Source organism: Ornithorhynchus anatinus, chromosome 2, assembly GCF_004115215.2.
Source record: "Ornithorhynchus anatinus isolate Pmale09 chromosome 2, mOrnAna1.pri.v4, whole genome shotgun sequence".
In the NCBI taxonomy this organism is placed as follows: domain Eukaryota; kingdom Metazoa; phylum Chordata; class Mammalia; order Monotremata; family Ornithorhynchidae; genus Ornithorhynchus; species Ornithorhynchus anatinus.
The window spans coordinates 39,475,562-39,500,482 of NC_041729.1; the positions used below are offsets into that span (position 1 = coordinate 39,475,562).

General features: G+C 51.8%; 2 protein-coding genes across 7 annotated transcripts in view; one reads left to right on the forward strand and one right to left on the reverse strand.

Annotated features, from left to right (window-relative positions):
• The window catches only part of LOC100082657 (probable cytosolic oligopeptidase A), a 34,433-nt gene extending 25,555 nt beyond the window's left edge, over window positions 1–8,878 (forward strand). For all 4 annotated transcript variants that reach the window (XM_007656936.3, XM_029055175.2, XM_029055177.2 and 1 more), the window contains 6 exons: window positions 297–415; window positions 1,317–1,521; window positions 1,861–1,936; window positions 4,222–4,288; window positions 6,745–6,908; window positions 8,559–8,878. In XM_007656936.3, coding sequence (XP_007655126.2) covers window positions 297–415; window positions 1,317–1,521; window positions 1,861–1,936; window positions 4,222–4,288; window positions 6,745–6,908; window positions 8,559–8,697 — 770 coding nt within the window. In that variant the 3' untranslated portion in view covers window positions 8,698–8,878. The remainder of the gene's footprint in view (window positions 1–296; window positions 416–1,316; window positions 1,522–1,860; window positions 1,937–4,221; window positions 4,289–6,744; window positions 6,909–8,558) is intronic.
• On the reverse strand, window positions 6,367–24,542 carry BRAT1 (BRCA1 associated ATM activator 1). 3 transcript variants are annotated; one of them, XR_005659745.1, is made up of 15 exons: window positions 24,295–24,373; window positions 20,457–20,600; window positions 19,975–20,129; window positions 17,893–18,040; window positions 16,764–17,136; window positions 16,278–16,397; window positions 15,236–15,327; window positions 13,984–14,102; window positions 13,685–13,871; window positions 13,044–13,117; window positions 11,807–11,909; window positions 11,435–11,533; window positions 10,933–11,108; window positions 8,491–9,907; window positions 6,367–7,020 (listed from the first exon to the last, which is right to left on the reverse strand). XR_005659745.1 is itself a non-coding variant. In XM_029055165.2 (14 exons), exons 2-14 carry the CDS (start codon window positions 20,581–20,583, stop codon window positions 9,170–9,172), a joined length of 2,511 nt encoding a protein of 836 aa, XP_028910998.1. In that variant the 5' UTR covers window positions 20,584–20,600; window positions 24,457–24,542; the 3' UTR covers window positions 6,367–9,169. The 3 variants fall into 3 exon arrangements, 2 of the variants coding, with proteins under 2 accessions (XP_028910998.1, XP_028910993.1); XM_029055165.2 differs by lacking the exon at window positions 24,295–24,373 and adding an exon at window positions 24,457–24,542 and having other exon boundaries at window positions 6,367–9,907; XM_029055160.2 differs by having other exon boundaries at window positions 6,367–9,907.
• Between the last annotated feature and the right edge of the window lie 379 nt (window positions 24,543–24,921).

Genomic DNA, 24,921 nt, shown 5'->3' on the forward strand with positions numbered 1-24,921 from the left:
CTGTCGAACTCACGCACTCTGTCACCCCACACTCACCCCCAAGCCGATTCTTCCAGCACCACAACACACGGTAACTGATCGAGTCCGTGTTGTCAGACAAGTTGCCTGATTCCCTGCCCTACATCCTGGCCAAAACTCAGAGGGGCAGAGCCGAGTGTGTTTGTTTCCCAGCAACTCAAAACCTGCCGAAGATGTTCTCCTCCTTCCGGGGGCCGGGGGTAGGGACGGAGCCAGAGGCCTGGGGCACCGGGGGTCGGTGAGAACCAGCCTCGCACCTGATCCGTCTCTCCTCTCAGCCAGGAGCCGTCTCCTTCACCATACACCTGTGGCTTTCGTGGTCTGTAACCAGATTCCCCCGGTGGGATCTGCACCCTCCCTGATGTCCTTCACTGAAGTCATAACACTTTTCCATGAGGTGGGAGCCCATTTCCGCCCTCCACTGAGGGGGCTCGTTTAGAGGCTCAGTCTGAGTCTCAGGAAGAACCACTAGCACGAGGGGATACAGTTTTTCACCCCCTCGTGTGGAAAAGCTCTTGGAAATTGGTTCTCTTGCACTTTGGATCCTTTATTAATTATTGCCAGGGCCAAGAAGGTTTTAATAAAGTAATTTAGGGGGTTTTAGTTGGTCGGAAATTGACGCTGGGGTCCAGTACCCTCAGCGTCAATTCAGGACTTAACCATCCGTATCCATATGTTGGTCTTTGAATCGAGTGAATCTCTTTTGGAGGGAGAAAAATGGCGGCCCTCATACAAGATATAAGCAGAGACCGATCACGGTTGGGCCTCCTCTGAGACTCAAGTCCCCCGTTGACAGCGAGGATATCGTCCGAGGATGTTAGATTGCCTCTGTCAGCCGTGGCAGAATTAGGGTGGCTTTGTAAATTGACTTAAATCCTCTTTGACAGTGAAAACGTTAAGAAAAACGTAACACAAATTGCATTTTCCAGGTTCGGGGGTGGTGCTCGGGTTCAAGGCCCAGGAAAGGACAGTGATTGTTCAGTGGGGAAATGAGGTGGGACCAGAGAAAGCCGGAAACTGGCGCTCTGAGCTCATTCCCACTGCAGGCCGGGATCCGGGAAGACTAAGACCTCACCAGAGAGAGGGTCTGTGGGTAGCAGTGTCGCAGAGCCAGTTTTTAAACTCCGAAGCAAGGGTTTCAGAAAAGAAAAGTTGGTTCCAGCTCAACCCACCCTCCAGTCCACTTAGGAAATGCGTTTGGGAGATACTTGGGCCAAAGCGGGAACCTCTAAGGCTGAGAAATCAGCACTGACCGTGGTGCCCACGTCCCTCACACGTTCTCTCCCTCCACCCCCCAGTTTGGCCACGCCCTCCAGCACATGCTGAGCACCGTTCCCTACGCCGAGGCCTCGGGCATCAACAACATAGAGTGGGACGTGGTGGAGGCGGCCTCCCAGTTTCTGGAGAACTGGCCGTATGACTGGAACACCCTCGTCACCCTGAGCGGCCACTACCAGACTGGAGAACGGCTTCCAGCAAGCCTGTTTCGGGAGATCCGCAGAGGTACACGCAGCGGGCGGCTAAGCCCGGGTGACTGGGGTGCTGGGCACCTATCGGGGTGCGAGACTGGGGAAAGCACCGCTAGGTGAAATGACTCCTGGGAGAGAACGTGGGAGGAACATGGGAGAAAGCGCACAGCCCTCCAATCCCCGTGCTCCTTAAGAGGCGTTTTGGAACCTTTCTTGACTCTGTTGTCTCATAAAAATCCAGCGGTAACATTGTGGGATGGAAACTCAGGAAGAGGGAGGCATGAAGGGCCAATAAACTGTGACATCCGGGGCCCAGGAGGCTCATTGACATGGCCACGCCATTGGGTCTGAAGCCCCCTCTCTTGCTTCGCAGCCCGTCATTACCTGAGTGGCTCGACCCTGCTCTTCCAGCTGTATCTGGCTGCTCTGGATATGGAGTTGCACAGCAGGTAAGTTTCCCTGGAGGCCTAAGCCCTTCTGAGACCTAATCAATGGCCGGGGGTCCAGAGAAGCAATGTGGCCTAGTGGGTAGAGCACGGGCTTGGGAGGCAGAAGGACCTGGTTCTAATCCCAGCTCTGCCACGCATCTGCTGTGTGACCTTGGGCCAGTCACTTAAATTCGCTGGGCCTCAGTTACCTCATCTGTAAAATGGGATTCAGAGTATAAGCATGTGGGACAGGGACTGTGTCCAACAGTGGAAAGAGTCTGGGCTTCGGAGTCAGAGGTCATGGGTTCGATTCCCGGCTCTGCCACTTGTCAGCTGTGTGACTGTGGACAAGTCACTTCACTTCTCTGGGCCTCAGTTGCCTCATCTGTAAAATGGGGATTAACTGTGAGCCTCACGTGGGACAACCTGATTACCCTGTATCTACCTCAGTGCTTAGAACAGTGCTCTGCACGTAGTAAGCGCTTAACAAACACCAACATTATTATATATCCCAGGGCTTAGAACAATGCTTGGCACATAATAAGCGCTTAACAAGTACCATGATTATTATCGTTATTAGTACAAGAATGCCCTCGACCACCACGGCCGAATCCACCCAACCGGAGGAGGGCGGTATCCACCCAGCCAATCCAAAGAATCCCCGCGCTTTTATTTAAACGGTCAGAATATCTGGCTGGATGCTCCAAATTCATCGGGTAATCGTTTATTATTATTATTACTATTAATAATAACAGTATTTTTTAAGCGCTTATCACGTGCCAGGCAGTGTACGTTTATCCCTCAGCTCTGCTCTGGCTGGTTAGACCCGGCCAGGGAGTGTACGTGAGAGCAGAGTAGATGAACCACAAGTGGTTGGTGTACCTTAGAGGCCATTTCGGGTGCTCCCTTTTTACTTTTCCTGTGCCGAAGCCACACCGTGGCTAGGGGCCACTCGGCAAGTCAGCAAGGGCATATTTGTCACATGCCCTTTTTAGGGGTCAGTGATACCATAAGCTGGAGAACAACTCAGCCCGCCCCTTTCCTGATCACGAAAGGATCATTTCCGGAAAATGATCGGGGCGGCAGAGTGGAGAATGGACTGGAATGGGGAGAGACAGGAGGCGGGGAGGTGAGCAAGGAGGCCGATACAATAAACAAGGTGGAATAGGATAAGATAATCAGGTTGGACACGATCCCTGCCCCCACATGGGGTTCACAGGTCTAAGTAGGGTTTCTTTTGTCCTTTGGGCTAACCGTCCCTTCTGGCTCATCGTTGAGGAGGCTGGAGCCTTAGTGTCGGGCATGACAGGTGATCTTCTCTCCCGACACTTCAGGCTCGAGAGCCTGGGCAGAGGCATCGACTCAAGGGCCGGCGGTTTGCGCAAGGCCATTTGCCCATTCTCATTCCCGCCGGTCGTGTTCTCTCTGGCAGCAAACGGCTAGGCTGGTAGGGGTGCAGCATGCTGGGAAGTGCCTCTGCTGATATTATTATTGTTATTTCTTGTCTACAGATTCTGATGTATTGTACTCTCCCAGGTTCATTCATTCAATAGTATTTATTGAGCGCTTACTAGGTGCAGAGCACTGTACTAAGCGCTTGGAATGTACAAATCGGCAACAGATAGAGACAGTCCCTGCCCTTTGACGGGCTTACGGTCTAATCGTGCTTTATACAGTATTCTGCACAGTAAGCACTCCATAAATGCCATTCACTCGTTACTTTGCCTGCCTGTGCCTGAGAATTAGCCGGTGGTTCTAGGAGAAAACCGTGAAGATTTAACTTGACTTTCTGCACTCCTTTCTTAATGATTTACCTCCTCCTTTTCCCCTCAGGGTTGGTCACCACTCTCTAGTCCATGATTTGCCAGGGATTCTCTCCTCACTAGGATAACTGGAGAAGGGATTCCGAAGCAGCGTGGCTCAGGGGAAGGAGCCCGGGCTTGGGAGTCGGAAGTCATGGGTTCGAATCCCGGCTCTGCCGCTTGTCAGCTGTGTGCCTTTGGGCAAGTCACTTCACTTCCCTGTGCCTCAGTTACCTCATCTGTAAAAGGGGGATTAAAACTGTGAGCCCCTCGTGGGACAACCTGATCACCTTGCATCTCTCAGCGCTTAGAACAGTGCTTTGCACATAGTAAGCGCTTAACAAATACCAACGTTATTATTATTACTTACTGAGCCCTTCCTGTGTGCAGAGCATTGTACACAGAGCGCTTGGAGAGTACAATTCGGCAACAAATAGAGACAATCCCTACCCAACATCGGGCTCAGAGTCACTAGGCATATAACTAAATCTCTTATTCCAACAGCACAGACCCCTGGCCGGCCGTGAAGAGCAGAGTGGCAGAGAAGTTTACCGTCCGAAAACCTTTACCGGTAAGTCGGGCGTTCCGGCGTCCTCATCACCAGTTTGAATATCTGCTTTTACTGCTCTGCCTCTCCAAGGAGCTGGAGTGCAGGCAGGCGGTATTGCTAGAGCAGGAAATTGAGGTAGTTATCCCTCAGCTAGAATTTCTGAGAACTAAACTGGAATTTAAATCTCCCCACCACTGCTTAGGACTCCTCTGATTCTAACTTGGAGACGGGACGGCCTCTTTTTATGGTATTTGTTAAGCGCCTGTTCTGTGTCACTGTTGTAAGCTCTGGGGTAGCTACAGATATTCATTTATTTATTAATTTAATATTTATTTTTTGAGTGCTGTTTACAAAGCACTGTATTAAGCGCTTGGGCGCGTATAATACAACAGCAGACGCAGTCTCTGCTCAAAAAGAGCTCACAGTCTAGAGGGGGAGAGAGACATTAATAAACATAAAAAAATTACAGATATATATACATATGTGCTGTGGGGTGGGAGGGAGGATGAACGAAGGGAGCAAGTCAGGGCGATGCAGAAGGGAGAAAAGGAGGGCTTAGGGAAGACTTCTTGGGGGAGTTGAGCCTTCAATAAGGCTTTGAATTGGGGGAGAGCAATTATCTCTCTGATATGAGGAGGGAGGGCGTTCCAGGCCAGAGGTAGGATTTGGGCGAGAGATCACCGGTGAGATAGATGAGATCGCGGGACAGTGAGAAGGTTGTGCGGACTGTGTCGTAGTAGGAGAGTAGCGAGGTGAGGTATGAGCGGGCCCGGTGTTTGAGTACTTTAAAGCCAATGGTGAGGAGTTTTTGTTTGATGCCGAGGTGGATGGGCAACCACTGGAGTTTCTTGAGGAGTGGGGAAACACGGTCTGAACATTTTTGAAGGAAAATGATCGGGGAAGCAGAGTGGAGTATGGACTGGAATGGGGAGAGACAGGAGGCGGGGAGGTGAGCAAGGAGACTGATACGGTAAACAAGGTGGAATAGGATAAGATAATCAGGTTGGACACAATCCCTGCCCCCACATGGCGTTCTCAGGTCTAAGTAGGATTTCTTCTGTCCTTTGGGCTAACCGTCCCTTCTGTTCCTGACCTAAGATTTGTATTCTGGTTTGCCACTACTAATGTGACTGGGTTTTTTGGTCCTTAGACAGTTGTTGAATTTAGGGACAATCCTTATCTAGTAGAGTTGCTTCTGCAAACCATTCCCATTACAAGGTTTGGGATGAGGAGCAGTTAGTCCAGTTCGCATAGTGAAAGGAAAGTCAGGGAGGCAGAGGGAAATATTAGGCATGTTGGGGATTCAGTTAATCAGCGGTATTTACTGAGAGTACAACGTAATAGAGTTGGTAGACACATTCCCTGCCCACAAGAAGATTCAGTATATATTCTCCCTTTGGCTTAGACTGTTAGCCCCTTACTTGTGTCCAACCTGATTATATCTTGTATCTACACAGTGTGTAGGATAGTGCTTGGCACTTAAGCACTTACCAAATTCCATTAGTATCTATATCATGGTGCACCTCTACCCATTAGGATGGATGTTTAGACTGTAAGCTCACCGTGGTCAGGGAACCTGTCTGCTAACTCTGTTGTTCTCCCCCAGGTACTTACCAGTTGCCACTGTGACAGGATTTTCAGGGTGTAGAACGTTGATCTGACCCAGTAATGGGCACTTCTTGTTCCTGTGTGTCTATCTGTTCTCTCTTTCTCACTGCTGATTGTGTATTTAATGGGGCTGAGAGTGTCTTTCGGTCCTCGGCTGATTGAAAATGTTTTATATAGGAAATAGGTTAGAGGTGAGCGTTTTAAGTGGAGGTAGCTGCTTTCTAGTGGGAGCCGAGGTCACTTCATTTCATGACTTTCCTGGAGAGGCCCCTGTAGAATGCTCTTTTGTCCCTTCTAAGCACCGTTTTTGATAACCGTCGTCTCCCCTGCGGCCGATAGAAGCTTCCGTTTCGTCTCCGGCAGCGGTTTCATCGGAGGGGCTGTTTTACTTGAGTTCTGTGCTAAACGCGTGCCATCAGCCTCTGGCACATTCTCTGAAACCTAGGTCCTGGATTTAACTACAGATCCTCTTCCAAACAAACCAAAAAAAATCAAGCAACGCTCTGGTGTCTTTATTGAAAATCACCTAAACGGTACTTATACCATTTACAATCCCGCCGGGACACCTTCACAGATGGCGGATTTGGTAACTTGGCAGATTCTCTTCCCACAGCCATCGCTACAGGGTAGCTCAGAAGTCAACCCTTAGCTACCGTCTCCAGAGAAGTAAACCGTCACGGTGACCACGGTATTGGTCTGTAGTCTCTAGAAAGAGGGAGGGCCTCAGTCCCCCCGACTGCTCTTCCATAGTTTACAGCTAGACCGGTGGGCATTACTGCTCCAAGAACACAGAGCGGGCCCTGCCTGAAAGGAGACTCATCTGTTCCAGTATTCAGTCGATGCATTCTCTTCCCGAATCTGCTCCCCAGGAGGACTGCATCCTGTGTACCTTCACCCACATCTTTGGGGACGACTCCTATGCCGCAGGATATTACTCTTACATGTGGGCAGAGTTGCTGGCTCAGGACGAGTTTGAGGCCTTCGCGGAAGTTGGATTACAAAACCGAGAAAGGCTCGCCAAGGTTGGACGCAGGTACAGAAACTAGGGCGTGAAATCCATCGTCTCTGGGCAGCGCCACAGGCCAACCTCACAAGTGGAAGTAGCGGGAAAAATGATAGCTGTTAGTTCGCAGCAGGGCTTCAGCCTAGGGTGTGAAGACGGTGGAGGCCTGTTATGCAAGATTTCCATCATAAAAGCACAAAGTGGAAGTTCTCTGGAGATCTAGGTCTTTATCCCTAGGTGAATCAAAGGGGTCCAAGGCTAGTGTATCTTAAAGATGCTTAACAGCTCCAAGGAAGGTGCTGGGAATGAACAATCTCAGTTGCTCTCTCCATATATAACGGTAATAATAACTGGTGTATTTAAGCGCTTACTAGATGCCAAGCACTGTACTGAGCGCTGGGGTGAATACAAGATCACCAGGCCAAAGTCTCTGCCACCACATGATTCTCACAAGCTAAGGAGGTGGGAGAGCAGGTATTGATTCTCCATTTTACAGATGAGGAAATTGAGGCACCGAGGTATTAAGTGTCTCTCTCATCTTGGGGGTGGGAAGGGAGCAACTTTAGCTCATCTCTTGCCTCCTTATATCTCAAAGGGGAGAGTTAGAAGGGAGTGGGTGGGGTGAGAGGGGTGTTATGTGACCCTGCTTAAACCTGGATGCCATGTGGGTGTTAGGGGGCGACCCGCTTCCTACCCCACCCCAATTCTGGGCCGCACTGGAGCCGGGGGCAGTCGGTCAGTCTCGCCCACCTTCACGAGAGTGAGGAAGGAGTGCACTGAGTTGTGGCTTCCGCCTGGGGAAGGGAACCTCTACCCTCTACTTAAAGCTCAAGACAAAAAACCCATTCCAAGAACAGAAGTAGAGCACAAGGTCCTGTTTTACAATAGTTGGAATTACCTTAAGTATCACCAGCAGCCACTCAACATAATGTTTCTAGTTTTTTAGAAAGAAGTCTGGCCACATCCACTCTGAGGTAGTATAGCAGAGAGGAGAATCTCTACTTCGCTCCCCAAGGACATTGCATCTCAAGAACAGGGTTGCGGGGACATGGAACGTGTAACAACCGCTGAGGGTTGATCCTGGGCCTGGGGCAGGGCTACGGGCAGAGAAGCCCTGCTGCAGCTGTATCGCTTTGCCAACTTTATGCATTTAAATTCGGTATTGCTTTAGAATGCTTGTCATTGGGGAGGAGGGGCGGGATGAGGGTGGGGTGGAGGGGGAGGCGCCCCTCACTTAGAACCCTTTAGAGCTATCCCTACGATAGAGGGAAAGACGTGGCCGAAGCACCTTCCAGATAACTCTGGCTTCCTCCCTGCTCAGCGCTTAGAACAGACAACTAGCTTTGGTGGTGCTTGATGTGGTGGCTTTCCTCCCCGCCCCCCGCAACCCAGATCTCCCCAACCCTGAGGAGGGAGGGAGCACTTTGGCCCATTTCTCCGCCCCAGGGGGGTTGTTTTAAGTCTGGCCAGAAACAAGGGTTTAACGAACACAAGAACGCAATTTAATATTGCCCGTTATCACAGATGCCCGTACTAATCAACAGCATTAATCTGATTTGCTTCTCTACTTCCTAACTCCCTCCGGGAGGAGAAAAAAAAAATGAGGAAATACCTTCTTCCGGCTTGCAGTGCTCCAATGTAACAAAACGAAAGCGTGCTAACATGCACCTCCTCTCCTAGGTACAGAGATACGGTCCTGAGCTTGGGAGGCAGCATTTCCCCACAGGAGGTATTCCGTAAATTCAGAGGTCGCGACCCCTCCCCAGATGCACTTCTTCGCACTTACGGCCTTTTGGAAGCCCCAGACCGTTACCCGTGAAGATGAATCTCGATCAAGAAACAGTCATCGACGCAAACTGGATCGAGAAGGGCTGGGACGGGCAAGCCTTGTGCTTTTGAAAGCAGTACAGTTCTATGTAATAAGACTTTATTTTGTTTTCAAAATAATTATTTCACTGGCAAAAGTCTAAAATTTTTACAGTTTGGGATTTTTGCATCTCTCTGGCTTTTGTTTTTTTAAAAAAAAAAATTCTCTTCCCTTTGGTCCCTGCCTTGGAGGTGCTTCCTTCCTCCTGCAGAAAGGTTCAAATCATGGCTTGTGTAACGTTTGAGTCTGAAGCTTCCCCGGGGCAGTAGCACGGTTGGCTTGGCCCAGGGATCCGCCGGAGTCCCGCCCGAGGCACGGGCCCGCCTTTTCTAGCTGCGAGCAACTGGAACGTGGCTTGCCCCTGGCTGCGGGGAGGCAGGACTGTCGTCTGCTCGGTATGGGAAAGGCCATTTCCTGTTGGCGGTTAATAGCAGTCGGCCTCATTTTCCTCATCGGCCCCCACGGTGGCTAACATGTCCTGCAAGAGGGACTGGGGGCTTTTCTCGATGTGGTCGCTGCTCTCGGCTAGCGTACCTCGCAACCCCTCCAAGTCCATCGTCCCCAAAATAGCCAGCACGCCGTCCGGCTCTTGGGGACCGATTTTGGTGGCGTCCCCTCCCGCTGGAGCCTGCTCACCCGATCTCCACCCCCTCAAAGTCGCTTCGAGCCAGGCTAAGCCCCGGGTGTCCAGAGCTGCCTCCGGGGTTTCCCTTCCCTCGTGGCCTGGGGGATGGAGAGCCAGTTTCGTTTTCAGGAAGAGGAGGAGATCACAGGCCTTCCGCGCCACGGGCCTGTCACAGTCACACAAGGCGCCGAACGCGAACTCCAACAGCCCCGTGCGGCAGAGCGGCTGCAGCGAGTGAGCGATCGGGGCGGAGGGGACGGCGGAGGACGTGGCGACGGCATACGGGCAGTCGGCCTCGCGCGGCCCGAGGGTCTGGACGGCAAACACCAGAGCCAAGTCCAAGCCGTGAACTTTAACCTCCCAATCCAAGTCACAGCTCACGATCTGGAGCACCTGGGTAACAAACCGCTCGGCGTCCTTGGCCACGTCAGCGTGGCCTTCCCTCAGCCACTCGGTGAAGACTTGGATCACGGCCCTCCTAGGGAAACCTTCCGAGTCGGCCGAGAGAATGTCTAGAAGCGCCAGCACCAGGTTTTTCTAAAACGAACAGCGAAAGTTACATTATGAACAGGATGCGGGTTACCTGACAGTACGGTTTAAGGACCCAAAAGATTTCCTTGCAGAAACTGGCAGGTTCTAGAGAATAATAATAATGGTAGTTGTTGAGGGCTTACTAGGTGTCAGGCACTCTACTAAGCGCTGAGGTGGATACAGGTAAATTGATTTGGATACGGTCTCTGGCCCACGTGGGGCTCAGAGTCTCGATCCCCATTTCACAGATGTAATTTTGAGGCACAGAGACGCAGCAGACGAGAGGTGGAGCCGGGATTAGAACCCGTGCCCTTCCGACTCCCAGACCCGTGCTCCGTCCACGACCGCAGGCTGCTTTCCAGGTGGGCAGAGCGACCCCGCACGCCCTCCTTTACTCTGGAGCCGTCGCATCCCCCTCCCCCAAAACAGGACCACCACAGGGGCTGAAGGGGAGGGAGGCGGGGCGTTTAAAATACAATGCCGGGGCTAGAGGCTTCCGGTACCCTATCGGTACCAGGTGGGGGATAGTCCGGTCAGAGACGGGCCTGGGCTAACAGCCACCCCGGTCGGAGGTCCCGGGGCAGATTCCTGCTACGCGCCTCAGCGGCCTGGTTTGTAGACGGCGACAGAATGGCCCCGGCACCTCCCACTGCCGCTTCGTACCTGCCGCCGGCCAGCGACTTAATAATAATCATTACGCTATTTGTTAAGCGCTTAGTAAGTGCCAAGCACTGTGGTCGATACAAGGTAATCGGGTCGGGTGCACTGACTTAATCCCTATTTTACAGATGAGGTAACTGAGGCCCAGAAACTGAAGCGACTTGCCCAAGGTCACACAGCAGACGTGTGGCGGAGCCGGGATCAGAACCCAGGTATTTCTGACTCCCAGGTCCGTGCTCTAACCGCTGGACCGTGCTGCTCCCGTCCCAAGGTAACGGGAAACAAGCGGCCATTCAGTTGGGGTGGGCTGGGTTGCTGGATGTCTGTGGGCTAGGCGAGGGCTCCCTGTGCTTCCCTTGGATGGCGCTTACCTTTTCATCCTTTCCGAACTTGGTGCCAGTGGGGTTGGAATGCAGGTTTCTGAGGGCCAGCTGCCCCGCGGCGGTCACGGCGCTCGCGCGCACGTAACTCTCCGGGTCCCGGAGCAGCGCTTCTGCCAGCTCTGGTACCTCCGAAGACAGGACAGCTTGTCTGAATTCAGCCTGCTCTGTAAATACACAGCCAGCCAGGGGCACAAAGGTTTACTGGTCTACCCGCCCACGCGGCTTCCAATGCAAACAGGCTCTTGACCCTCACCGACACTCCCTCCGGGTGGCGGGCGCGGCCGCCGGCCCCGGCCGCCAGAGGCTGGCCTGGCCGGGCACAGGGCGGCTCCGTGGGGCTTAAGGCTAAACCGGGTGAAACCTCTGACCTAGGGCCACCTCAGGGGCTGATTTTCCAGAGCGGGTTGGATGCGCACTTTGGGCTGAACGTCCCGCCGCGCCAACGCCACTTGGAACCCACCTAAAGGTTAGACGTTCCCTTTGCACTTACCTCCCCAGTGTTTGGTGAGGTGGGTGAGGAATTCCAGCCCCGAGTCCCTTACCTCCCAGCAAGGGCTGCACAGACGTTTCTGCAGCACCGGGAAGAGAGCTGCGGGGAGAAGAACCCCCGACGGAGGACGGGATTCTGGGGGTGAGGCCGCCCTAGATCCACGCCGGAACCCTCACCCCTTCCGCCTTTTCAGATCGCCGCCCCCGTAGACCTCGAGCTTGCCGAGTCGACCTGACCTCTCCCACACCTCCCAGGATTCAAAATGGATGGTATCGGTCGAGGAGGTGAGCTGAAAGCATCAGGCCGCCGTTCGACTTTGTAGGTCCCGGCCCCTCCTCGCTTTACCCCTCGAATGACGAACCGTTTCGTTACCTCTAAGGAAATGTTGAGTCTGTGGGCAGGGACTGCTGGAGGTGGAGGTTTCTGACACACTGAGGAGCCATTTGAGTGTGGCTTGAAATGCCTTCTTCAGGACCTAGAAGAGGGGAAAGCGTGGCTGTACCAGACACTCCAAGGGAGATGCTGTTCCGCCGGGCTCGTTGCTGTTTTACGCTGCACCGTGCAGCCGGTTTTCAGTTGTGGTTTGGAAGTGAAGCGGGGGCTCTCGCTTCCCCTTTTATAAGTGGAAGGAACTGGATCTGGCAGCGAGGGACGCAGGATCGGAGAGGCAGAGGGAGGATTAATGCCAATTCTTACAAAGCTCACCCAAGTGCCTACAGACAGGTCATCTTTTCTGAATCAGATCTGAACATATCCCTTCCCGCCTCCAATTCTTACAGCATTTAAGCTCTTACTCTGTGCTGAACGCTGCGGGAGATACAGGATAATCAGATCACACGCAATCCCTGCAATCCCTGTTTTACAGCTGAGGAAACAGGCCCAGGGAGAACAAGTGATTTGCCCAAGGTCTCATGGCCGGCTCAGTGGCTACAACCCGGATCTCCCGTCTCCCAGCCCCATTCTCTTTCCGGTCGGCCTCACTCCCCGCCACGTCTTCTGTGAAAATGAGGTGTGGCTAAAGACAATTCTAGAACCTCCGTCCAGTTTCCTAGCCCAAATTGAGAATCTTTTACTTGGTTTTTCTATTTTGAAAACGTTCCATTTGGCACCAAATGGAAAGATGTTTCAAGAAGCAACACGGTCAAAAGAGCTGCTCTATAGTGGTCTTCTGGATTGAACTCTGGCCCCACAAATTAATGATGCAGAAGACTTCTGGAACCTTATTTCTACTACCCCCGCCCGCCTCATTTTAATGTCCACACGTGGAAATGTAGCTTCAGGACTGGTCTCCAGGCCATCTCAAGGGGAATAGTGAATTTACACTATCTTCTGCTCTCTATTGCTTCGTGGCTCCAGCCTACTTTGCCTTGGAAAACCCAGAAGGGGCTCAACTTTAAATCCCCGGTGGCAGGTGCTCTTGTACTTTCTTTTCAGAGCTGTCGGTAGGAGTGATTCTTTAACACTGGAGAAGTGTGTTTTCTAGACCGTGTCGGAGTTGGGTCTGCAACTAGTTTGCTCGAGAAAGCTGCCCACATGACCACCCTACCAGAATTCAGAGTTTTCTGGATTTTTTTTTCCCCCTAGCTCTGTCCCTATAACCTGCACTTACTGTAGGGCTGGAATCTGGACTCTTGAGGTACACAAGAAGAATGTCAAACACTTGTCTCACCAAATCATTGGGGCCTAAAAGAGACAATTAAGTTAGAAACGGATCAACGGGCCAGATCCACCCTCCCCCAATCACACCGTCGTAAGACCGGTGGCCACAGAACGTACAGGCTTAACCAAGTGCCTCCTCACACTTCCGATCACTCAACACAATTCTTGCTCGTTACCAGATGATAAAAAGCAGAGAAGAAACTCAAAAAAGGTAATAATAATGTTGGTATTTGTTAAGCGCTTACTATGTGCAGAGCACTGTTCTAAGCGCTGGGGTAGATACAGGGTAATCAGCTCACAGTTAATCCCCATTTTCCAGATGAGGTAACTGAGGCACAGAGAAGTGACTTGTCCACAGTCACACAGCTGACAAGTGGCGGAGCCGGGAGTCGAACCCATGACCTCTGACTCCGAAGCCCGGGCTCTTTCCGCTGAGCCACGCTGCTTCCCCCACAGGTAACTGTTCAGGATCTGTGGCTCAGACAGAGGTAAGGGGTGAGCGAAAGGATTACGTTTGGGTTCAGCTCCAGCAGGGTCACAGAAGGAGGGAGGTATGTTTAGCCGGGTAATAAAGAGGAAAAGCTCACTTACTTGCTCCCTGAGAAAGCGTTCCCAGGAAATCAAGCGCTGACCTCTGGACTCTGAAGCAACCGATGAGGATCCCACAGAGCCTGCCTCCCACACTGGAAGCTGGGGCTGCTAAGCCACTGCAGAACTGTAAGATTGTCACCACTGCATTTAGCAAGAGGATCTGAGGCCAGTCCTCTGTCAGGTGGGCCTGAAGCAGGCAGGAGAAAGTTCCTATTAGCGCTTTCTGGCACAGGGATTGATTGTATCAGAAACATGACTCTCTACCCCTTTTTGGTGCACAAATTCCCTAGATTTCATACCAGGGGCTGGAGTTCTTCCAGGTGAGCCAGAGTTTGACACAAGAGACCGGCACAGGCTGACTTGGAGGAAAGAAGCGTATCCGTGGTTACGGGATCACACACAGTCTCATCCGGGAAACCTTGGCGGGGAGGAAAGGAAAACGCATGCAACCCATCAGCTCAGATTCAAAGACAGCAATTGTTCCTGACACACAAAAAGAGGAGGCAGAAGGGTTCGCTGCCCCCGTGAAAAGTACGTCACCCCTTAGCGTAAAAAGCTTGAGACTAACCTATCTCGAAGAGCATTACTGTCTCTGTACCTCAGAGAAGAGGCAGGTACCATCCCTTTGAACAGACCGTGGAATCAAAGCACAGATAAAGCAGTTTGTCCCAGGTTCTTGGTGGATCAAAAATTGAAATCAGAACTCCTAGGAAATACCATCACCGAGTCAAATCAAAGGTCCGACCAGCTCCTTACGCTTCTCCACTCCTCTGAAACCTCCAGTGGCTGCCCATCTTCCTCCGCCTCAACAGAAACTCCTAACCCTCGACTTTAAGGTGCTCCACAAGTTTTCTCCATCTCACACACTTGCAATTATTCTTCATTCCTTTTACGCTCCCCACCTTACCGTTCCTTCTACTCACCTGCCGCCTCCTCTTTGCTCACACGGTTCCCTGGGGCCCGAAAGACCCTTCCCGACCACGTCAACCCGACCACAGCCTTCCCCACCTTCCGAGCCCTCCTGAAATCCCACCTTCTCTGAATCATTCCCAACCATCCCCTGTGGCCTTGTGCCCTTCTGGGAACCAGGAGACCTACTGCTCCGTGACCTCGGGCAAGTCAGTTCACCTAGCTGGGGCCTCGATTTCCTCATCTGTAAATTGAGGGTTACTCTCCCTCCTCAGACTGTGAGCCCCATGGAGTACAGGGACTCCAATCTGTTAATACTGCATCTACCCCAGGGATTAGCACACAGGCTTAGTGCCAGTGCTTGGCACATGTTAAGTGCTTCAGTACCGCAATTATCATTATTAGCCCAGAAGCTTTCCAGCGGCGCTTCTGAAAGTACACCCTTCTCAACATGTGGGTAATGTACGCTGAATGATATGGTCTGGCTTGCTGTGATATTTCAAATTCCACTACACTGCATTTCTCCCAAATCTCTCCCATTATCTGGGCGCACCAATCTGCCACTGCAGTAGTGCATTTTTTGCCCTTCTGGCTACTTCTGCCCCCCAGAGTAGTCTACGTCCGCTTCCCCTCAGAGCCTACCTGAGTATCCAGAAGGCTGAGCGGTGGCTTTCAAGACGCAGGCCAGTGGCTGAAGAAGGACACTAAGGGCTTGGCTCTTCAGTGACGATGGGCTTTCAGAAACAAAACGACAACTAAAAATATACTCTGTCACTGACCGCTGAACGAATGACCTCAGAACATTTTGGAATTAGAGAACGGGAAGCGTCCTAAAGAAATCATCTGGTTCACCCCGGGTTAGTAAATGCCTAAACCACCCAAGTCAGATGACCTAGTGTGACCTAGTGGAAAGGGCATGGGTCCGGGAGTCAGAGGACCTGAGTTCTAACCCTGGCTCTGCCTCTTACCTGCTATCTGATTTTGGACAATATACGTAGCATTCCCGTGCCCGTTTCCTCATCTTTACAATGGGGGTGAAGTATCTGTTCTCCCTCGCCATTAGACTGTGAGCCCCATGTAGACAGGGACTGTATCCCTACCTGATTACCTCGTCTCTATCCCAGCACCTAGTGCAGTGCTTGGCCCAGAGGAAACCCTAAACAAACGCCACAATTATTATCATTATTATTAGTACTGTTTTTAAAGCCCTCCTGGAATGGAGGGCTCCCTCCACAACCAGTCCATGACACTCCCCTTAAAAGTAAAACCTTCTTCCTAAATCTAGCCAAACACTTTCCAATTATTGTTGTTCACACCTCTGAAGAGATATAGAACACCTCATCAGCTTCCTCCTTGTGGTGACACTTTATATACCTGATAAGAGAGTTGTCATCCCTCAAGTTTTCTCTTGTCGAAGTTAGAAATCCCTCCCTCCAGCTCCTTTAACCTTCCCAGCAAGGATCGATTTTCTGTTCTTTCTGAATTACTTATGTAGCTCATCCTTGGACTTTCTTAAATGTGAAAATTCCCCATCACTTTCCCTAGATTTGTTGTCTGAGGGAGAGCACAAACTCTCTCACGCTTCCCACTAAAGCAGGAGGGGTCACTCTCTAGACCCTGGATTCGCACGATGAGGAACTCCAGTAGATAAAAGGATATAAGAAGAATAAACCATAATCATTACCAGTCTTTCAGGTTCAGGATCCCTAATGCCAATGGTCCTGCTTGTGTGGGGTGTAAGCGGCTCAGAGCTCGTGTTGCTGATGGCCACAGGTCACATTCGGAATAACTAAACACAGGAGAGCTGCAAGGAGAGAAAGAGAGGAGAACCTAACTCATTCTCTCTCTACAGAGATGAGTAAATATTTTTATTTAAAAATCCCCTGTATCGAGAGATCCTTTTTTTGAACGGATAAAAATTATTTCAATTTTCTAGCCAGAGCTTTTGATTATGTTTTAAAAAAATTCAGAAGTCTCATTTTCTGGCAGGTTTTTCCTGAGGTTACCACCTCAGCCGAGAGCTTCCCGCCATGGATGCCCAGGCGACGGTTCACTAGTCGGAACTCGTGGTGGGTACGGCCGCTCAACTGGTCGATTTCAATCGTGGGTCCAAAGCCCCGCCAGAGGTATTTACACAGGGCATAGGGTGCCTAACTCTTAAAACTTTTACCGTGCCATGCTAAGGAACAGATCCACCAGAGAATGAGGGGCTGGGAGAGGCTGTTTCTCCAGGAGAGATCCCACCAGTGGATTCATCCTCAACCAGAGTACTTCCGTCCACGGATCGTGACAGCGCCCAAACATCGTGGTTAGCATATTCAACGCTTGGGTGATCTGGGACGAAGCACTGGAGCGTAGAGATTCTTCTACGTGATCTATGATCGTCCGAACACATACTGGCCAATCGCAGTCCTGCAGGCTGGGAGGGTCAGGTGTTCCTGACTGCATAGAGAAGCCCAGGATGTGAACTAGAAGCTGACTGGCCGCCGAAGCAACGAAAAGACTGGGATCTCCCTGCAATGAGAAGATCACGTCGATTGCTCCTGTACGCGAGGCAAGAGGGGAGGAGGGAGGAAAAAAATAAAGAAAAACGAGAGACCGTTAAGCTGAAACCAATAACTACGGCCCCAATCTCTGGCTTCTCTGTGAAAACCGGAGGCATAATTACTTAAATTACTGGGTTTAAAACGGAAAGGCAAGCATTTCAACAGTGTAAGCAGCACAAGATAGGAGGAAAACCAAATTGTGAATTAATGATGCAATTTATCCTTTACTCACAGACTGCCCTTACCTTGAGAAGTGGCAGCGTAGGAATTTTCTAACACCTTTCTACTTTGAAATCCTACAGTTTACACCGTTGGCTTGTGTTACACAACAACTGTCCTAATTCTGCTCTATGAAGGCAATCCACTTCACCTGGGTTCTAATCTCAGCTCTGCTAAGTGCTTGCTGTGGGATCCCGGGTAAGTCACCTAACTTCTCTGTGCCTCAATTTCCTCGGCTGTAAAATGGGGATTAAATACCTGTTCTCCCTCCTTCTTAGACGGCGAGCCCCACGCGAGACATGGACTGTGTCCGACCTAATTAACCTGTACCTACCCCAGGGCTTAAAACAGCGTCTGACGGTTTGCGCTTAACAAATGCCATAAGAAAAAAAATAAGGTGTACAGCCCGCCACTAGTTACTAAAACTCATGCAGCGGCCTTCCAGTTGAAACAGCTGTCCTCTCACGAGCTACTCACTCTTGGTGACATGACTGGACCACACTTCCAACTCCGAGGGAGCGACGGCAGACTCACCACAGTCACAGAGGAAACGCAGGGCGCTCGGGTGCTGGACCATGCTGTGCACGCCCTGGATCCAGCCACTGCGGACGGAGGGGTCATCCCACGCCGGCCTGCCCGGCGGCCCCGACTCACCAAAGAGGCTGAGGAGCAGCTCCCCCTGCTGAATCAAAAACGGGAGGAGAGAAAAGACAGTCGGCCCAGAAATGGAAGGAGGATGTGTGAAATTGATCTGCGGCCCTCTGACAACCTGTTCCCTTCAGCAAGTCCCAGAACCGTCTCCGTCGTGGTTGAGGGAACGCAGCAAATGCACCTCTCACTTTGAAACGTATCTATACCTATTTACGCAAACCAAACCGCAGACTGTCCTACCATGGCTAACTTTACCTTCTTAAAGGTAGAGAGAAGCTCTGGGGAAGGGACCTGTAAAATTCATCGACCTTCACTGCAAAACAGCCATTCCCTCAGATATTTATCTATCTCCATTATAGGTTTTGCACATCCCAGTCCTTTTCTTTTCTTCAAACCACCTGTCCTCTACTTAATGACGAAGGATCGAATGTGATGGCTTCACTACACAGGGGCATCTGTAATAATAATGGAGGCGAAAGACATACGGACACTTCTCTACATTATTCTATGGCCTCAGCTGTCCAAGCCCTGATGTGTTAACGGCACTCGAAGAAGGGACCCAGGTGGCCTTTTCCTTCCCCTAAATTGTTCATAGCTTCCTTCAGGTATTCGGGTATGCGATCTAGGAACTGGATTGTGGGTCTGAGCAATTCTGCAGATGATTAACTTGGGTGAATTAATACATCCGTCGTCTCTAACAACGGGCATCTACCCAGAATGCCAAAAGGACCTCCTTCGGGCCACGTAAGAGAGATTATAGGCCCTACATGAAGAAAGAAATGAACAAATGCTGGAAACCACAAGTTAAGGGTTGGGTCGAACCTAGCGAGCAACAGGATTAGGGTTGTTGTCAACTTCGATGAACTGACGCTATCAGGAGGGCTGCCTGTACTGCTCTATTCTACCAAGTCCTGGAAGGGGAATCTTTCTCAGCCTACCACTTTTAAAAGACACTAACAATAATTGTGGCATTTAAGTGCTTACTATGTGCCAAGCACTGTACTAAGCACCAGGGTAGATACAACGCAATCAGATCAGACAACACGGTCTCAGTCTTACCCATGGGGTTTACCATTTAAGAGTGAGGGAGACCAGGTATTGAATTCTCATTTTGCAGACGGGGAAACAGAGGCACAGAGAAATTAAGCGATTTGCCTAAGGTCATTCAGCAGGCAAGTGGTAGAGCAGAGATTAGTACTCAAGTCCTCTGCCACCCAGGCCCATGCCCTTCCACTAGGCCATGCTGCTTTTCATTCCATTTTTGAAGCTCTCCTCCCTCCCAAACCAGAGTCTCTCCAAATGGTTTCTGACACTGCTGGTCACAAACTACAATTAATTTCTCTAAAAGCATCACTGTCCAGATTCTGGGGTCCTCATTTCTCTTACCGACCCCATTTGGAAGAGGTACTGGGACTTAATGAGAGATGGGTGAGACACACCTCGTCGACAGGCTCATCCTCTGGACTGAACGCTCCTTGCCCACACGGAATGTGGCGGTTTACTGTTATATCTAGCTCTCCCAAGCACTTAATACAGTGCTTTGCCTACAGTAAGCACTCAGTAAATACGACCGAATAAATGAATGATGTCCTTTTCTTCATTTACTCCATCTCCCTTTCACCCCCACCGCCAACTCCCTGCAACGGAATCTCTTTGGTTCCAGCAGTCACGCTGGTCATGTTCAGTGCCAGTTTACCCCAGATCCCTTTGGGGAAGTACATCTGAGCAAGGGCGTTCCCACTTAGAAACTCAGAATCCCTGTGCGATGGGAGACCTGAGTTTAGAAGGCTTATTTTAAATCAGGTGCTTTACTGGTCACAAGGGTCTGGTCTACGAAGTTCTTGAGGGCATGGATCATAATGGTGTTTCATAGCTGCAGTAGGACAAACCTGCATAACCACCACCGTATATTGACCGGATTGTATCGGGCAATTCTGTGGCATTGCCAAAGGTCAAGAAACTCACCTGAAAGTATTGGAAACAGCTTTCTGAGGCTGCAAACATCCCTGCAAGCCGCAGAGTAAAGGAGAGGACGCCGCAACTCACATCCTGTTGTTTCAGCACATGGAAAAGCAGCTCTGTTAGGCACGGGTTCTCTTGCAACACCACCAGACTAGATTCTGCGGAAGAAACATCAATCACGGGATGTCATAATACCCAACCTCCCTCTCAGAGCTTTTCTTTGGCTTGCGACACTCTAGCGAGTCTATCTACAACTGTATTTGTCACCTTCGACAGGCTGAGAAGGAGCCAGGTGAGAATTTCGTTTCTATCCCACAAATTCAGCTGCTTCCGCCAGACCGCTTGGCGTCGCCCACCGTGCAGTGTCCACATTCATTCATTTATTTAAACACAGAAACTCAGAAACTCACGATTCTCTAAATACGCCTGTAGCAGCAAAATCAGCGGCTTACAGGTCAACAAGAGCCAGCAAACCCCAAAGTTACCTGCTTCTACTACTGTTTTAAACCAGTCCAGTAGTTTCTCCAAGCAAGTGTCGTCTGCCACAAGCTGCCTTGGATCCGCAAGGACGGAACACACGTGAGGTAAAAGTCGGGCGCATTCGACGTCCATGATGGATCCAACAGTCCCTGGTGATGAAAGGAGACAAACGGATCTACCTGAATATCGAAACAAAACAAGCAGATCTATCTGAATGGTGCATAGGACCCTCTCAACAACAGTATAATTTAGATTTACACTGGGAGCCCCGTGCGGGGCAGGGACCTGTGTCCAACCTTATTAACCTGTACCTACCCCAGCGCTTAGAACAGTGTATGACATAAGGTAAATTCTTAACAAATGCCATAAAAAAAACCCAGCATAAATTCGGGTTGCTCTAGTAGTGAGACATTCCAATTTACAGGAGCTAGTTTGCTCCGTCTAGTCTTTGAAGCAATCTGTGGGTGATAGATCCAAGGTAATTCCCTAAACTCCTCCCAAAATGATGAAAATGACCCGTCGGGCGGGAGCTCAACGAATTTCTACCAGTCCATTAGATGATGAGTTCAGTGCTCGGCACACAGTAAGCGCTTAAATACCACGAGGATAATTACTGTGATTGAGTGCTGGTCAAAAAGACTGGGAAATGGGAGGGCTTCATCAGTGAACCAATCTTCCGGCGCTATTTATTGAGAGCCTGCTGTGCACCGAGCACTGTTCTAAGCGCTTGGGAGAGTCCAATATATAACAGAGTTGAGAAGCAGCAAGGCCTAGTGGATAGAGAGCAGATTTGGGAGCCAGAAGGTTATGGACTCTAATCCCAGCTCCTCCACCTGTCTGCTGCCTCAGTTACCTCATCTGGAAAATGGGGATCGAGGCCCGGAGCCCCATGAGGGTCGGGGACTGTATCTGAGCCGATTTGCTTGTATCCACCCCTGCGCTTAGTACAGTGCCTGGGCACAAAGTAAGCGCTTAACAAATGCCATTCAACAAAAACAAACAAAACAAATACTGGGGGGGAGGGCCCTGTCAGCACAGTGTTCTGCACATCTACTATTGTAGTAATAATCATGGTATTTGTTAAGCACTTACTATGTGCAAAGCACTGTTCTAAGCACTGGGGGGGGGGGGGGAATACAAGGTGATCAGGTTGCCCCACGTGGGGCTCCCAGTCTTCATCCCCACTTTCCAGATGAGGTAACTGAAGCCCAGAGAAGTTAAGTGACTTGCCCAAAGTCACACAGCTGACAAGCGACGGAGCCGGGATTCGAACCCAGGCCCTCTGACTCCCAAGCCCGGGCTCCGCCCACTGCGCCATGCTGCTTCCCATCGACACAGCCTGAGTTCTGCAAGTTTTTCGGAGGGGAAAATATTCCTTCGAGCGCGTGGCGTCCTTTCTTCGTAGCTGATTAGATAGTAGAGAGTGCTCAATTCACTCGATCGTATTTACTGAGCGCTTACTGTGTGCAGAGCACTGCACTAAGCGCTTGGAATGGACAATTTGGCAACAGAGAGAGACAACCCCTGCCCAACAATGGGCTCACAGTCTAAACGGGGGAGACAGACGGCAAAAGAGAGCCAATCCCTGCCCCCATATGGGCTCACCGTCTAAAAATCCAATCGAATGAATCAATCTTTCAGTGCACTGAACTAAGCAACGTGGCATAGTGGAAAGAGCCCGGGCTTGGGAGTCAGAGGTTGTGAGTTCTAATCCCGCCTCCGCCACTAGTCAGCTGTGTGACTTTGGGCAAGTCACTTCGCTTCTCTGGGCCCCAGTTCCCTCATCTGTCAAATGGGGATGAAGAACGTGAGCCCCACGTGGGACACCCTGATGAGCTTGTATCCACTCCAGCGCTTAGAACAGTGCTTGGCACATAGTAGGCGCTTAACAACCACCACCATTATCATTATTATTAGTGCTTGGGAGAGCCCGATACATGAGAGGTGGTAGACACGCGTCGCTGCCCAGTGGGGCAGAACCTCCCTGGTCCTAGGGAGGGTCAGGGGTCTGAGTGTGGGCTGGCTGGGCACTGGAGAGGGAGAGCAATGGTTCTGTGGGTCTCCCTAATGATAATAATAATAATGATGACGATGGCACTTGTTAAGCGCTTGCTATGTGCAAAACACTGTTCTAAGCGCTGGAGGGATACAGGGTGATCAGGTTGCCCCACAATCCTAATGCCCATTTTACAGATGAGGCCCGGACAAGTGAAATGACCCACCCCAAGTCACCCAGCTGAGCCGGGATTTGAACCCACGACCTCTGACTCCCCAGCCCGGGCTCTTTCCACTGAGCCATGCTGCTTCTCAATGATAACGATGATAACAATGGTATTTGTTAAGCGCTTACTATGTGCAAAACACTGTTCTAAGCGCTGGGGGGGATCCAAGGTGATCAGGTTGGCCCACGTGGGGCTCTCAGTCTTCATCCCCCTTTTACAGATGAGGGAACTGAGGCCCAGAGAAGGTAAGTGACTGGCCCAAAGTCACCCAGCTGACTAGCGGCGGAGTTGGGATTAGAACCCACGACCGCTGACTCCCAAGCCCGGGCTCTTTCCACTGAGCCACGCTGCTTCTCAATAATAACAACGATGGCATTTAAGCGCTTACTATATGCAAAGCGCTGGGGGGCGGGGGGGGGGATACGAGGTGATCAGGTCGTCCCACGTGGGGCTCCCGGGCTTCACCCCCGTTTTCCAGATGAGGGAACTGAGCCCCCGAGAAGTGAAGTGACTTGCCCAAGGTCACCCAGCTGACACGCGGCGGAGTGGGGATTAGAACCCACGCCCTCTGCCTCCCCAGCCCGGGCTCCTGCCCCCGAGCCACGCTAACCGAGCCGTGAGCCGAGCCGAGCAAGGGGGAAAGCAGCGTGGCTCGGGGGCAAGAGCCCGGGCTGGGGAGGCAGAGGGCGTGGGTTCAAATCCCAGCTCAGCTGGGTGACCCTGGCCAAACCACTTCTCTGGGCCTCAGTCTGCTCATCTGGAAAATGGGGATGAAGCCTGGGAGCTTCTTCATATCTGACAGATGATCACTCTCGCCGCCTTCCAAGGCTTATTGAAGGCACATCTCCTCCAAGAGGCCTTTCCCTGGCTCAGCCTTCATTCGCCCTTCTCCCACCCCCTTCTGTGTCGCCCTGATTTGCTCCTTCTACTTTGCCCTCACTCAGCCCCACAGTACGCATATCCCTATCTGTCATTTGTTTTTTTATATTAATGCCTGTCTCCCCCTCTGGGCTGTAAACTCTTTCTGGACAGGGACTGTGTCTACCAACTCTGTTACACTGTTCTATGTATAGAGAAGCAGCGGGGCTCAGTGGCAAGAGCCCGGGCTTGGGAGTCAGAGGTCATGGGTTCGAATCCCGGCTCTGCCACTCGTCAGCTGCGTGACTGTGGGCCAGTCACTTCGCGTCTCTGGGCCTCAGTGACCGCATCTGCGAAATGGGGATGAAGACGGTGAGCCCCACGTGGGCCAACCTGATTCCCCCGGGTCTACCCCAGCGCTCAGAACAGTGCTCTGCACAGAGGAAGCGCTTAACCAATGCCAACATTACTTCTCTGGGCCTCAGTGACCTCATCTGCAAAATGGGGATGAAGACTGTGGGCCAACCTGACTGCCCCGGGTCTACCCCAGCGCTCAGAACAGTGCTCTGCACAGAGGAAGCGCTTAACCAATACCAACATTGGTATTCGCCTCTCCCCCAGCGCTCAGAACAGTGCTCGGCACAGAGGAAGCGCTTCACAAACCCCCACGTCATTGTGCAGGTGGGGGGGGGTGGAGGGAGGCCATCCCGGCCCGACCCCCGGGACCCTCCCTCTTTCCCCCGGAGGAGTCGGGGCCGCTCACCCCGCGGCGGGGCCGGATCCGGGTGGGAAACGGGGATGGGAAAAGGGGATGAAGAGGGGAACGACGAAGGGAACGAGGCCGGTCCTTTCCGCCCAAACCATCCGCCAAAAAGGGGCCGCCCGCCCTCGACGGAATACTCCCTCCCCCCTCCCCGCCGCCCACCTCAGGCTCTGTGGACAGGGGACACTCGATCTGTATTTTACAAGCGTTTGCAATCGATCTGTTGGACATCGGGAGGCGAGGGTTCGGGATGGGAGCCGCCTCTCCGCCGCCGCCGCGGCGCCCCCCCCCCGCCGCCGCGGGGCTAATGGAAGAGTCCCGGAGCCCCCGGCGCCGCCAGATGGCGCGGCGGGGGCGGGGCCCCAGCCGGGAGACCGGGGCTCCGATTGGACGAGGGGACCGTCAATCAGGGCGGCCGGCCAACCGGCGCGCCGCCAGATGGCGCGGCGGGGGCGGGGCCCCAGCCGGGAGACCGGGGCTCCGATTGGACGAGGGGACCGTCAATCAGGGCGGCCGGCCAACCGGCGCCCCCCGTCTCGATGGAGCGCTCACTATTACTGTTAATAATGTCGGTGTTTGTTAAGCGCTTACTACGTGCCGAGCACTGTTCTAAGCGCTGGGGCAGAT

Excerpts from the sequence above, each read along its gene's own strand:
- BRAT1 (XM_029055165.2), bottom strand. The coding sequence starts at position 20,583 with ATGGACGTCGAATGCGCCCGACTTTTACCTCACGTGTGTTCCGTCCTT. Across the intron at positions 13,118-13,684 it reads AACGCTTTCTCAGGGAGCAA|GCCCCAATGATTTGGTGAGA; the intron begins GTAAGTGAGCTT and ends TGTCTCTTTTAG. Across the intron at positions 11,109-11,434 it reads CCTCACCAAACACTGGGGAG|AGCAGGCTGAATTCAGACAA; the intron begins GTAAGTGCAAAG and ends GTGTATTTACAG.